The sequence below is a fragment of the Triturus cristatus genome, chromosome 9 (assembly GCF_964204655.1).
Source record: "Triturus cristatus chromosome 9, aTriCri1.1, whole genome shotgun sequence".
NCBI classification, from domain to species: Eukaryota; Metazoa; Chordata; class Amphibia; order Caudata; family Salamandridae; genus Triturus; species Triturus cristatus.
Window position 1 is genome coordinate 343897637 of NC_140592.1, and position 14178 is coordinate 343911814.

Consider the following 14178-nt stretch of genomic DNA (forward strand, 5'->3'; position numbering starts at 1 on the left):
AACTCTGGTAAGTACAAAATGCAGCCGTGAGACTGGTTTTAATGCTGCTAGAAAAACACACATTTTTCAGCTCCATTGGTTACCACTAAAGATTATAATTTTCTTCACAGCTATGGTCATTGTTCATGGGGCAGAATGTCAACACACGTCAGATTTGTTAGCTAAAAAAATTATCTTTCTATGTTACTAAACTAGATCAACATTATACACATTTATTCTAGCTCTCTGTTCCTCGATCAAGTACTTTTTTTTCTTTTTACTGTTTCTTCTGCCTAATTTAACGGTTGTCTGTTGTTGTCAGCCCCATGATGCATCTGTGAACATGTACTTAATAAGTATGTACCATAAACCAGTGATTAACAAAGTGGAAAATTCTTCGGTTTCCAGTTGTGTCCCAAAATCACACCTTTCCTAGTGCTTCTTCATTGTAACAGTAGTGCTCCTAGGTAACTCCAAGTGGTGTTTATTTGAAGCTAATAAAGCAGATTCTAGCTATACTTCAGAATGTTTAGAATTAGGCTGCCTGCCCTTGGTGTAAGACATTCTCATCATACCGTCACACCATTATTTGCCCTCCACTGGCTTTCAGTTGTGAAACAGATGATTACACATACAACAGTGACTGTAGCATTTGCTTTGAGGTAGAAAATTCCACTCTGTTAAAGAACAGTGCTTCAAAAATGCCAAATACTCATGTACCTCCCTTCTGCTAAAAATCAGCCACTTGACATTAGAAGGGTGCTTTTCAAACACACTGGGCACAAATGCCAAATGAACTCTGAACTCATTTCATTTAGGTATTAAAATGTTTATTGATCAAAGTAAAATATGTTATTTACAGAATCGGTATGCAAGGAGGTCCTCCAGCAACTGTTATGTAAGTGAGTGCTACTAGGCAAATATATAGTATTTTACAAACAAGCCTCTAATGGGAGTCAAATGGTTTAATCGGACAAAGGGAGTATACAGGTACCGGAGCCTGAGATCATGAGAATGGAAGAAAAGGAACTTCAGTTGTAACATAAAAATAAAGTTTTCATCTGACCAAGCTAATCAACACTTTCTTCTTCTAAGAGCCAAGATGTGAAAGAGGAATGTATGACTGAAGCATGCATCCCATTGTAACACATGCCGGTACAACGCAGTCTTTACAACGCGTATGCCAATACCTCACATAACCTTTACACGCATGTTTTTACAACGATTATGCCTTTACCACTAATGTCTTTACAATTAATTTTGTGGTAAAAGCATATATGGTAAAGGCATACGCAAGGTAAACATTTCTCCAGTAAGTATTTTACAGGTAAGTATAAACACTATATATAAATGCTTTCATTTTCGTGGTAAAGACATATGCTTTGCAAAAAGAAATGTACAGGTAGGTTAAAACACTTTTTTGTGTATATGTATATGTGTGTGTTTTTTTAATATATTTGCACATGCAGAAATACGTATGTTTATTTATATATATATATATATATATCTGCTTAAACCCCACAACCCATGAACACTCTAAACCCCAAGAATTCCCTTGCCACCCAAGAAACACACACCCACCCTAAAATGACCCTTGTCACCAAATGCTAAAGACCCATACCCTCCGTGAACCCTAAAAATGCTCACCCTAAAACCATTTTTTTTAAAAACATTTCCCTAGTATATATGTGATTTACATAAACGCGTAATGCTTATCGAATACATTCAAAAAGCAATCCAAACTCACCCTAAACCCTTTATAAAAAACATTTCCCCCCCAAAAATTATATATATATATATATTTTTTTTTTTTTACCGGATACTTTTAAACTGCCTATGCCTTTACCTTTCATGCCTTTAGAACGAAATTCTTTGTAAAGGCATGTGTGGTATAGGCATACAAGTTCTAAAATCATGCGTGGTAAATGTTGTGTGGTAATGGCACTCGCGTTTTAGCAGCTGCATTGCAATAGCTATTTCCTGTGAAATAGAGGCTCTAAGCGTCATAGACAGTCATTGTCATTAGCCAAGAAGACACACATGGCTTCAGTTACAGTAAGGCAATGACTACATTGACACATAATAGTTTGTACCTGGAGCCCTCATTCCACACATTTTACATAGCATTTAAAACTGGTCTGTTCAATTGTTAACCATTTTCCTTAAGGTAATGTCTTTTCGATTTCCAATAGCCTTCATCCTGAAGCAAAACTCTGTTGGTAGCGCGGACACTAAACAACCACCCTAGGTTCCTGTCTCTTATTTCACTGCATGTTGCTTCTTATGTTTCGAATTCTGAGCATGCAAACGTAACCAATTAAGGAGTTGACTAATTTCTACCTGTTTAGCGTTGAAGAGTCTTGTTCTGCAAAAGGTTTCTGCTTATTCAAGGCGTTTATTGACCGTAGAGAATTGACCCCTAATATGAATGAATACAAATGTTTTTCTGTTTGCAGCCAAAGCCTTTCCACTTTATCTGTCATAGAAGAGTTCCTTGCAAAGAGGCCCAAGCCGGCATCCCCTGGTACAGAGGGCGATGAAGAGCAGACATGGGTGCGGAATCTTAGCTATTACAGTAAGTACATCTCTTACTTTCATCAAGAAACCTATCAACATTTTCTCATGTTATCCGTTTTCTATTGCTCTCTAGATCATATGTTGTGTTGTTGTATTTTGCGCGTTATGTGGTGCGACTTTATGGGTCTTAGACAAGTTTTGCGACACTGATAATTGCAAGAATGCAAAACCAAGGCAACATGTAAACAGTCACGGTTACCAGAATGAACACTGCATCGGAGGGTATGCACTGAGATGCCAAGTTTTGCAGAATGCTTTGTTGTAGAACACATATATATTACATAAATATTAATTACTTAGTGGCAGTCCTTGCTAGGTTCCCAGACTAGTTAGGTCTGCTTTTCCATTGAAAGTACATTTTTTTTTGTTTGCTAATAACTTGGCTCCGTTTGTGGAATCGTCACAAAACTTTCCAAAAAACAAAAATATCATCCGCCTAAGCTGCTTCCTGGAAAGTTTAATGGTGATCTGTCAAGCGCGGGGGGGGTAGGAGACAAATCACAAAATGGCCACTCATTTTTCATAGACTTGTAGCAAGAACTGCTTAACAGAGTTACACCAACTCTGTCAAGCTTGATCTTGGTCCTCAGATTGTGGTTTTTGTGACTTGGTGCAATAATGTTATGTTGTTTTCGAGAAATTTAGGGTAAAAAATAATTGGATATTTTGGCAGTTGGGTCCGCAAGAGTCCTGTGAGAGTGCAAATTCAAATATGGACCCTGCGATTGGTCGAGAAGCCAGTTTGTCCCTTGAGCCTTCGTGCTCTTGCGGGAGCCAGAACTTCCAGCGAGTGCTATGATTGGCTGGATGTTGGAAATGAAATGGCCGCCTTTACTGTGAAATGTTACAGGTGTTATGGGAATGAAGCAAACAAGCCATACAAGGGAGCAACAGAAAGACATGATGCCCCCCTAGATTTGCAGAGGAGGTCTCTAAGGCATAACTATTGAGATGAAAATAAATGTGTATATATATATATATATATATATATATATAGATAGATAGATAGATAGATAGATAGATAGATAGATAGATAGATAGATAGATAGATATATATATATATATATATATATATATATATATATATATATATATATATATATATATATATATATATATATATATATATATATATTTTGTTAAAACGGATCATTCCTGAAATTCCTGGTATGGCGAAAAGGAACGAGGCAAACTCCTCTTAGTGGCAATAGAAGATTATTTTATTTTCTCTCAACAACCCCCCATGACGCGTTTCGGCCGGAATGCCGGCCTTGATCACATATGATAGGCTTTGCGGAAAGACTCTTTTTAAAAAAAATGCTGAACCCGTGTCACATGATCAGTTAACATGGAAAACAGACTAAATACTTTTGTACTGCATATAAATTGGAAAACATTCTGACAAATAGTGCACAATAGTAAAACCATAATCAGAAAACAGTTATTTCATTGCTAATAACTGGAATTGTATGGTAAATCACATGTATTATTAGAATAAATAAATAAATACACATTTAAATATATATTCTAAATAAATGAATAAATAAATATATCCCTGTGTAAATACAGATATAAAACACATAAGTAGATCTATTATAGCAGCATAAGTGCAGTATGACTACTTGAATGTAATACAAATTTACATGAATATTGGTGCATATATGTTAAATGCAACACATCTATTCAACACAGTAAAAAATCTAAAAGATAAATAAGTCTGTAAGAAACTCCATGATAAAACATCAACTGACTACCTCCTATATGTGCAAAATGTAATTATTATATATACTATGCTGCTAACATTAAAAAATTCATGTCAGTGCAATATATAAAGTACTGAAGATGTGCAAATGTGCCCATATGTAAAATAAAAAAAATATATATATATATATATATATATATATATATATATATGTGTGTGTGTGTGTATATACATGTGTATATATATATATATGTATATATATGTATCAAAACACAAGGTTGTCCCACTGAAGATGCCTCACATGAAGGATGCAGACTCTAACACCGTCGGCGGCAATAGAAACAGCATCCTCGCTCCCTTGCTTCAGATAAAATGCCAAACGCGTTTCGAGCGATTTGACGCTCTTGATCACTGGCTTCACTCTGGCTTCAATCACGGAAACACACAGCAATTGGGAACAGCTGGTTTAATGATTGCACAAGTCCCGCCCCAATGGGCGTTGACACGCAAGGCCTGATCGTACTGGTAGTCCCATAATCTGCTGCCACAGAACTTGTAGTCCCCTGTAAAACCCCTGTGTGTCGCTGGCTCCGAGTTCACGATGATTGCCAAAGTGCGATATTGAAAAATAACTATCCCAAGTGGGTGCAAGTAGTCCGGGAATCACTGTCTGATGCCAATATATATACCAACAATAAAGGTCCCCTTCATTCTATGACAGGCTCGCGCATTGGGGCGGGACTTGTGCAATCATTAAACCAGCTGTTCCCAATTGCTGTGTGTTTCCGTGACTGAAGCCAGAGTGAAGCCAGTGATCAAGAGCGTCAAATCGCTCGAAACGCGTTTGGCATTTTATCTGAAGCAAGGGAGCGAGGATGCTGTTTCTGCTGCCGCCGACGGTGTTAGTCTGCACCCTTCATGTGAGGCATCTTCAGTGGGACAGCCTTGTGTTTTGATATATATATATATATATATATGTGTGTGTGTATATATATATATGTATGTGTGTGTGTGTGTGTGTGTATATATATATATATATTTGCTACCAAATCCGACTTTCTCCAAAATCAGACACCGACACTCAGGATGCTTTCAGCCGTCCGGCTTGGGTTTTATTTTCTTACGTAACGCGTTTCGGGACGTATCCCTTGCTCACACAATCTAATGTGGACCAAACGTTTCCATTTTAAGCAAAAAATACAGGGTCACATGATTCGCTCCTCAATAGATACGGACAACAGACTATTATTGCCATAACAATTGACTTTTTCAATACAACGTTATCATGATATAGTGCCAGAAATCTTTCTTATATTCAAATTTATCTCATTTAAATAAAATCAACAATGGATTGGATTTAAAAATTTACAAATATTTCATATATTTACATATTTATATTCAAATCAAAGCATCCATAAAAAGTAAGGGAAAGATTTCAAAAAGAATAACATTGTGGACAATAACAATCTATCAATAGTGTATCTCTCTTCTACATCATTACGCAATCATTTGTAACATTATTACACACATCATGATTTAGTCATGTAACTCTAGATCCCTTGTCATAGTTGATTTGTCCATCGCTCCTATTTTAGGATCAACGAAGTTTTCAATGAATAATTCATTTGTAATCCATTTTGGTAACCTTTACATCCAGGAACCAAGGCGGAAGAGACAGGGGAAAAGAAAAGACACATAATAATATCATAATAGGACATACACTGGTGACATAATTAAACAGTAGGATTCAACTCGATACCCATAAAGTGCTAGTGCTTTGTGCAATTCAATGCTTAAGAGTAAAGTGCTAGTGCCTATCTTTGTGCAAAAAATCGCAATGTTATCACAATAAAGTGCTAGTGCAACAGTATAAAAATATCGGGGAATCCCATAATCACTGTAATACAACGGTTGTCCTAAAATCGATTATATTTGGTAGTATGTAAAGAAAGAAGAGAAGAGACGGAGCAATCAATCCATCACAGGATAGTTATATTTAAAATCAAAATTTAAAACCACAACTTTTTAAAATCAACGTAATTGGGAATGATACCTCTATTTTAAATGTATATGTAGATCTTCTTCAATATTCATACCATGAGGACTTTTTGTGTTAAACATGAGTATGTATTTAGACTCTAGTTTTCTTAATTTCCTTTCCCTATCACCTCCTCTTTGTTCTTTAGGGACTTGGTCAATGGCAAAGTATATTAGATCATTAGTATTGCCTTTGTGAAATTCATTTATGTGACGGGCAACCACATAATTTTTGTCATTATTAGTAATTGCCCTAAGATGCTGCAGGATACGCACGTGGACCATATGAATAGTGCTTCCTATATACATCTTAGGGCAAGAGCATTTCAAGACATAAACAACAAATTCACTTTTACAATTTAGTGGCTTTCTTATTTTCCATGGACTATTCAAAAGGGGAGACATTATCTGCTGTGTATTTTTACCGTGTCTACAGGCCTTACATTTAAAACATTTGTGGAAGCCTGGGCTTGCTTTAAGCCAACCCCCACTTTTCTTCGCTTCAAAATCTGTTTTAAATAGGTCATCTCTCATAGATTTAGCACGGTTAAAAGTCAACAAAGGAATTCGTGTAACCTTCCCCTTTAGAATAGGATCCTGCTTAACAAGGTGCCAGTGTCTACTCAGGCTATCTCTCACTCTAGCCTGGTATGTACTGTAACCAGTAATCATGCGGATCTGACTTCCAGTATTCTTCCGCTTTTCTTCAACTTTTTTAGTATCTGGTTTCAATAATGCATTTCTCTCCATGTTTGCTACTTTCAATTGAGCCTGTCTTAACGTTCCCATTTTGTATCCTCTTTGGAGAAATCTGTGGCTCAATGCTTCCTGAGCCTGCCCCAAAGCAGTAGTCTCACTGCAGTTGCGTTTCATTCTCAGATTCTCTGCATAAGGGATACTCATCTTAAGTTTAGTTGGGTGGAAACTAGCTGCATGCAGGATCGAATTTCCTGCAGTTGGTTTTCTGAAAGTGCACGTTTGGATTGAATTTTGTGCAATATACACCTCTAGATCTAAATAAGTCACTCTCTCTGAGCTTATGTTCTCAGTAAATTTTAAGTTCAATTTGTTTATGTTTATGCTTTCAATGAACTTCTGTGCCGATTCTCTTGATCCGTTCCATATGATGAATAAGTCCTCAATGAAACGGATCCATTTAATGACATTTTCTCTCCACTCATTCATGTAGTCAACTTGGAGCACCTGCTCCTCCCACCAGCCCATGTGTAGATTGGCATAGGTGGGGGCGAAGCAGGTGCCCATCGCCGTGCCCTTATTCTGTCTGTAAGTATCACCTCCAAAAAGGAAGTGATTGTTGGTGAGACATAGCCTACACATCTCCAACAGCATATTAGTATGCTGGTAGAGATTAATAGGTCGCGAATTTAAAAAATGCCTCATTGCCCTTAGACCATCTTCATGGGCAATACTTGTGTACAGACTCACGACGTCCAATGTTATGAGGAGATAAGACTCCTCCCATCTTATATTCTCTAATTGATTCAAGAAATCCCTTGAATCTTGAATATAAGCGGGTAATGCCCTCACATATTGTTGTAGAAATGAGTCTAAATATCTGGAGGTTGGTTCAAAGAGACTCCCGATGGCAGAAATGATGGGACGCCCTGGTGGTTTATCCTTGTGTTTGTGTATTTTTGGTATTAAATATAATATAGGTACCACTGGGTTGTCCACCTTCAAAAACAAATATTCTGGTTGATTAATCAACCCAATTCCTCGCCATCGTGCAAGGTCTTTCTGGTATTTAAGTTTGATTTCAATCAGATTGCTATGGGGGACTACAGAATAACATTCTCTGTCTCCCAATTGTAAGGCTGCTTCACAATTGTATGCTTTAAGGGACCACAACACTAGGTTGCCACCTTTATCAGCTTGCCTTACAACTATGTCCTGTCTACTTTGAATTTTAACCATCACAGATTCATATTTTTTATCAAAACCTGAAGCTTTCTTTAAAAATTCTTTGCTAGAGTTTAAAGATATTTCCTTTAAATCTTTTATTACCAGGTCAGAGTATATATCCAGAGTATCTCTAGGGGTATTGGGTGTGAAACTCGATTTAGGTCTAAAATTCGTGGTGGTACTGTCAAAAACATCTAAACAAAAAAGTTCATCTGCTTGACTAACTTGACTGACTGAATCTGCCACACCCATACCTTCCCCTTCTCTTATGAGTTGTTGACATTCAAAAAGTACCTGCATGTCCCCAACATCTAGATTTCCTGGCTCCTCGCTGACAACTGGTCTCATTTCCTTCCGATTAGTATTTTTTACATCAAAGAATTTTTGTAGTTTTAGTTTTCTTACAAACTTAAAGAAGTCAATGCGCGTTTGAGTATAATTAAAGTTAGTTCGTTTGCAGAAAGAAAAGCCAAGTGAGAGGATTCTTGTTTCTTCATCCGTTAAAACAAGATCCGTTAGATTTACAACCGTTGACTCTATTTCTTCCAGCCCTTGCGTTGAAATTGCTTCTTCTTCCCTGAACGTAATTCCATGGCTACTCCGTCGGTTTTTTCGCTTGCGTAGCTTTCTTTTCTTTGATTTTGATTTTGGAACGAGGGACGTTGGTTTTGAGTCCGGTCCTTGTATAAAAAACCAAACTCCTCAATTACCGATGGAGGGTTTACCATAGCCAGTGATTGTGCTCCTCCGTCTTCAGAAAGCGATTCAACATCCGAGCTTGCTACTGAGCTCAGATCCGACGTTTCTCCTGAGATGTTGGGTGGGGTTTTAGTTGTTGCTTCTTTACTTGCTGAGGTCTGTACCTGTGAAAGACGCTGCTTCCTAATTGTGTCGAAGCGTCGTGCAAAAGTATAGATTTGACCGAGTAAGTAATCTTGTCTGTCACGTTGAAACTTAGTTGCTTTTCGTGCCGTTATTGATTGCTCGTACTTGGTTAAGCGGGTTTTGACGTCAGCTTTGAATTTAGCTGTTTCATCCTCTCCCAAACATTTTAGTAACTCCGCTTCCAACATGGTAATTTCAACTAGAATTTTCTCTCGGTCCCTCACAGCATATTTCACCAAAATTTTCATCATGCACTCAGAAGCCTGTGCATTATTGGCTGCCCACTCCTTTAACATTTCAGGATCAGGGTTTTCATACGTAGGGGCTGTCATACACACATAGCAGTAACCAATAATCAATTATGTGGAGTATGCAAATGTAAATGGGGGTGTCCTCAAACAGAAAAATTCTGATCATGCCAATAATAAATGTATGGGTGTGAAGTAGACCGAATTTACATTTTAAATTATAACCAAGTAAATAAATATATACATATATGGTGAGAAAAACACCAGACGAATGTTACAGATGCAGAGAATTGAGGAAGCAGGAGTCGCAGGTCAAGACACACTACAGATAATTATGCATATCTTCAGTAGTGTTAAGACCAAAGGGGGCCTTTGTATCAAGTTCTAATATTAGACGGATCTCCAATTGTCTCAACAACTTTTCCCTATTGCCACCCCATCATAATTTAGGGGTGGCATCGATCACAAAATATCTGAGACATTGGAGGTCATTGTTATGCCTGTCTTTAAAATGACGAGCCACCGGGTAGGTGGCATCGTTATTAACAATGGCTCTCAAATGTTGGAGAATGCGGGCATGCACCTGGAGTTTGGTGCTGCCCACATAGTTGAGGCCACAGGTACAGGTGAGAACATAGACAGCATATTCTGTTCGGCAAGTATAGTGCCCTTTGATCTGCATTTCCTTAGAACTAAAAGGAGTGGTGTATGTCGTGCGGTTGATACCAAATTTGCAAGCCCTACATGAGGTACATTTGTAGAAGCCCTTCTTTGGTTGCAGCCAGGTGTTACTGGATGTTATCTCAGGGCTGCTTTTGACAAGTTGGCTTCTCATAGAGACAGCACGTCTATAAGTAATCTACGGTTTGTCTGGTAGATAAGGTGCCAACACACCATCTGTTCTCAAAATAGGCCAGTTTTTATTTATGATAGCCTTCAACTATGTTGTCTGTTAAATGTGGTGATAAGACGCGGAGCATTATCCTCGTCTCCCTTGTGTCCTATCTCAGAAGACCTGCTGACTGTGCCTAATAAGGACTCTCTTGTTTTTAGTGCCGCCTTACCACTAGTATATATATATATATATATATATATATATATATATATATATATATATATATATATATATATATATATATATATATATATTCCGCTTTTCCCGTAGGGAAGTTTTTTCCTCGTGCACTCCCGTGTAATGAAATCAAAGGAACCAACACCGGGTTTTCAATCAAATTTCCATGCGTTTATTACAGCATCCAGCAAAGCCTTACGCGTTTCGGTCTCTACGGAGACCTTGCTCACAGGTAAAGTTTTCGATTGAAATTGTGCTTTTTAAATCAGAAGACAAACGGAAAAACCAATAGGGTTACATCACTTCCTGTAAGTTCTACAGGCATTATGGGACATGTAGTTTGTTCAACAAATTTCCTAAATCGTACCCAAACATTGATTGTCTTTTAACACACAAAAGGGAAACAAGAGTTACTTTGTAATTAAGAAGTAAATGCATTTAACTCAAGCATTGGTTATCGTCCTCGTTGACATTAAAAAATTAAAATTCCAAATCCATCAATTTATATCAAGGCCTTCCAGTGGGCGTGTCTGGTTTACATTGCTAATTTTTATCATCAATTAGAATGCTCCTGTGAGCGTATGCCTATATTTATCCAAATTATTAAACAATAAAAAAAGAATTGTGTGTTAAATTAAAAATAAAGATCAAGCCCTCTAGTGGGCGAAACATTCCACATCGCGATGCATGTTGTAACTTGTTCACTGTGCCAAATAAACAATTGTTCAACCATGTCCCAATTGAAAAAAGGGGGGTTTTTTTTGTGATAGAATTAAAAAAAATATTAAAAAAGAGAGTGGACATCATTCACTATCTGATAAATGTCTTTACAAGTGGCAGTGTAATTCTTCATCTTGATTATGGCCATATGGGCTCAAGGTCCGAAAGTTCATGATATGTTTGGACTCTTTTTGTCTCATCACCAATTCGCGGTCTCCGCCTCTTTTGTTTGGTCCAACACTTTCAATACCATAAAATTTAAGAGATTTCCAATCACCTTTGTGTTCCTTCTCCATGTGTCTTGCCATAGCGTTGCTGCGATCAAAGTTGATTGTAGCACGAACATGCTCCAAAATCCGTAATTTAAGTTCTTTTTTTGTACTTCCAATATATTTCTTAAGGCATGGGCATTCAAGGGCATACACAACGTACTGTGTTTTGCAGTTAATCAGTTGTTCAATTTTCCATATTTTGTTGTTTGCCATCTGCAGCTCCTTCGTTGTTTTCGCGATGCAACAAACTTTGCATCCTGAACATTTGTAGAATCCTTTTGGTCTACACCATACCTCCGGTTTTTTTGGTTCATGAAAATGACTATGGATCAATTTGTCCTTCAGGTTTTTTGCCCTTCGATACGTTACATTGGGGTGGTCTCCCACAATTTGAGATACTATGGGGTCCATATGGAGAATATGCCAGTTCTTTTTAAGAATCCTCGTGATTGCTTGGTTGGCCGTTGAATGGGTGGTAATGAAACGTATTTTGTCTGATTCATCTTTTGATGATTGTTGTTTATCCATCAGTAAATCCGTTCTGTTGATCATTGTGGAACTATTGGAAGCAATTTGTATCCAAGCTGGGTTATATTTTCGTTTTAAAAATCTATTTATGGATAGTTTCTTTTGTTCTTGCCAATCGTTCTCATTCGAACAGATTCTTTTAATTCGGAGAAATTCTCCATACGGAATGTTTTGTAGGAGGCTGAGTTGATGAAAGCTTTGAGCATGTAAAACTGCATTTGTCGCGTTGCTTTTGCGATGTAGTGTGGTATGCAGTACATTATCTTTAACAAAAATCTCCGTGTCCAAAAATACAACCCTCGAGTCACTGATTGTGTACGTGAAGTTTAAACCAAAATTTGAATTGTTTAAAATTTCAAAATACCTTTCAAATTCTTCATTTGTTCCTTCCCAAATTAGCAATAAGTCGTCTATATACCTTAGCCATGCTATGGTTTTTTGGACTGCTTGATCATTTTCCGATCTCCATGCCCATGTTTTTTCCCATTGCCCCATTGTTAGGCAGGCGTACGACGGGCTAAAGGAAAAGCCCATTGCGGTACCTTTTGCTTGCCGGTAGATTTCATTTCCAAATAAGAAGATATTTTGCTCCAGGCACATCGAGATCATCTCCAACAGCATGTTGTTATGGTCAGTTAGCTGTATGCTTCTGTCTTTAAGAAAGGATTTAACTGCTTCAATGCCAATTTTATTTTCAATGTTGGAGTATAGGGATATTACATCCATTGTAATCAGTTTATACGTTGGTTGCCATGGAGTATCCTGTAATCTTCTTAACATATCACCTGTGTCTTTTATGTAAGATGTTAAGCCCTTTACATATGGTAGAAGAAACACATCAATATAATTGGCAATAGGTTCTAGCAATGTCCCTTTGGCAGAAATTATTGGTCTTCCTGGCGGTCTAGTGGCATGTTTGTGGATCTTGGGCAAGAAATAGATTGTTGCCATTTTGGGGAATTTAGTTCGAAGATATTTAAGTTCATCAATGTCTAAAAGTTTTTGTGAGAACCAAAAATCCAACTTTGTATCTAAATCTTCTTTTAGTTTTGGTAGGGGGTTGGTTTTCAATTTTTCATAATATTCCTTGTTGTCTAGTTGAGAATGAGCTTCCCGCATGTATGCCTCCTTGTCTAGAACAACAACATTGCCACCCTTATCCGCAATTTTGATTTCAATGGTGTCATCTTTTTGCAATGAGTTAAGAGGCTGGCGTTCTTGTCTGGATAGATTGTCCTTAGTGAATGGTATGTTTAATTGGTAAAGATCTTTTACAACGCATTCCTGGAAGAAATCAATTTTGTTCCCAGGGGGGAGTTGTGGATAAAATCTAGATTTTGGTTTTATATTGGAAATTCCAGCACCTAGCTGTACGCAATATGTTTGTACTTGTCCACCTCCTTCTTGTGGCGTTTGACTTAGTTCCATCAGATTTACAAAGTGTTCTGCATCCTCTATGGGAGTTTGGAGGGTTGGTAGAATAATGTTTCTTCTGTAAGCAGCCATATCCGGTTTGTCAATAAAAAGTTTAGCAAGTTTGATCTTCCTTATAAACTTGTAAAGGTCAATTCTAGTTTCCGCTAGATTAATGCCACTAGTGGGACAGAAATTCATGCCTCGTTTAAGAACCTGTAATTCCAATTCACTGAGTTGTTTCGTAGATAGGTTAATAACTTGTAATTCTTGATCAGTGGATGTGTCAAATTGGTTTGTTTCAATATTTGTCATGTTGGGATTTTTTGCTAGATTTTTATCATCCGGACTTAAGCGTTCCATTTTTTTCTCATGTTGCGCGTCATGGTTCCTACGCGGTCTGCGCCAGAAGCTTGTCCCGTATTTTCGCTTGCCTCTCCTTGTTTGTTTTGGGGTATGTTTCCCCGTCCTCTTCCCCCCCCTCTTCCTCTTGGATTTATGTATCTGGGGGGACCCATTGTTTTTTCCCAAGTCTTTTGGTTGAAAGCCAGTTTCAGATCGCCTAAAAAAGAATTCCTTGCTCTGGCTTCTCTTTGCTCTTCTTCCCCCCCACTGAGGCTTGGTTCAGTTGAAGCCATGGAGGATACTGAGGACATACTTCCAAATTCATTATTTCTGAACCTTTCGTATTTTTTGGCATATGTGAAAATACGTCCATCCTCATAATCTTCCTTATCTCTCTGGAACTTAGTTTGTTTCCGGATTCTGACACTTTCCTCATGTTTATCAATAAATTTTTCCAGGTCTTCTTTGAATTTTTTC

At 37.6% G+C, this 14178-nt stretch overlaps 1 protein-coding gene across 2 annotated transcripts in view; it reads left to right on the top strand.

Moving 5' to 3' along the window:
- RAD54L2 (RAD54 like 2) overlaps positions 1 to 14178 on the top strand; it is a 682650-nt gene that overhangs the window by 440928 nt on the left and 227544 nt on the right. For both annotated transcript variants that reach the window (XM_085625105.1, XM_085625106.1), the window contains exon 14: positions 2436 to 2554. In XM_085625105.1, coding sequence (XP_085481231.1) covers positions 2436 to 2554 — 119 coding nt within the window. The remainder of the gene's footprint in view (positions 1 to 2435; positions 2555 to 14178) is intronic.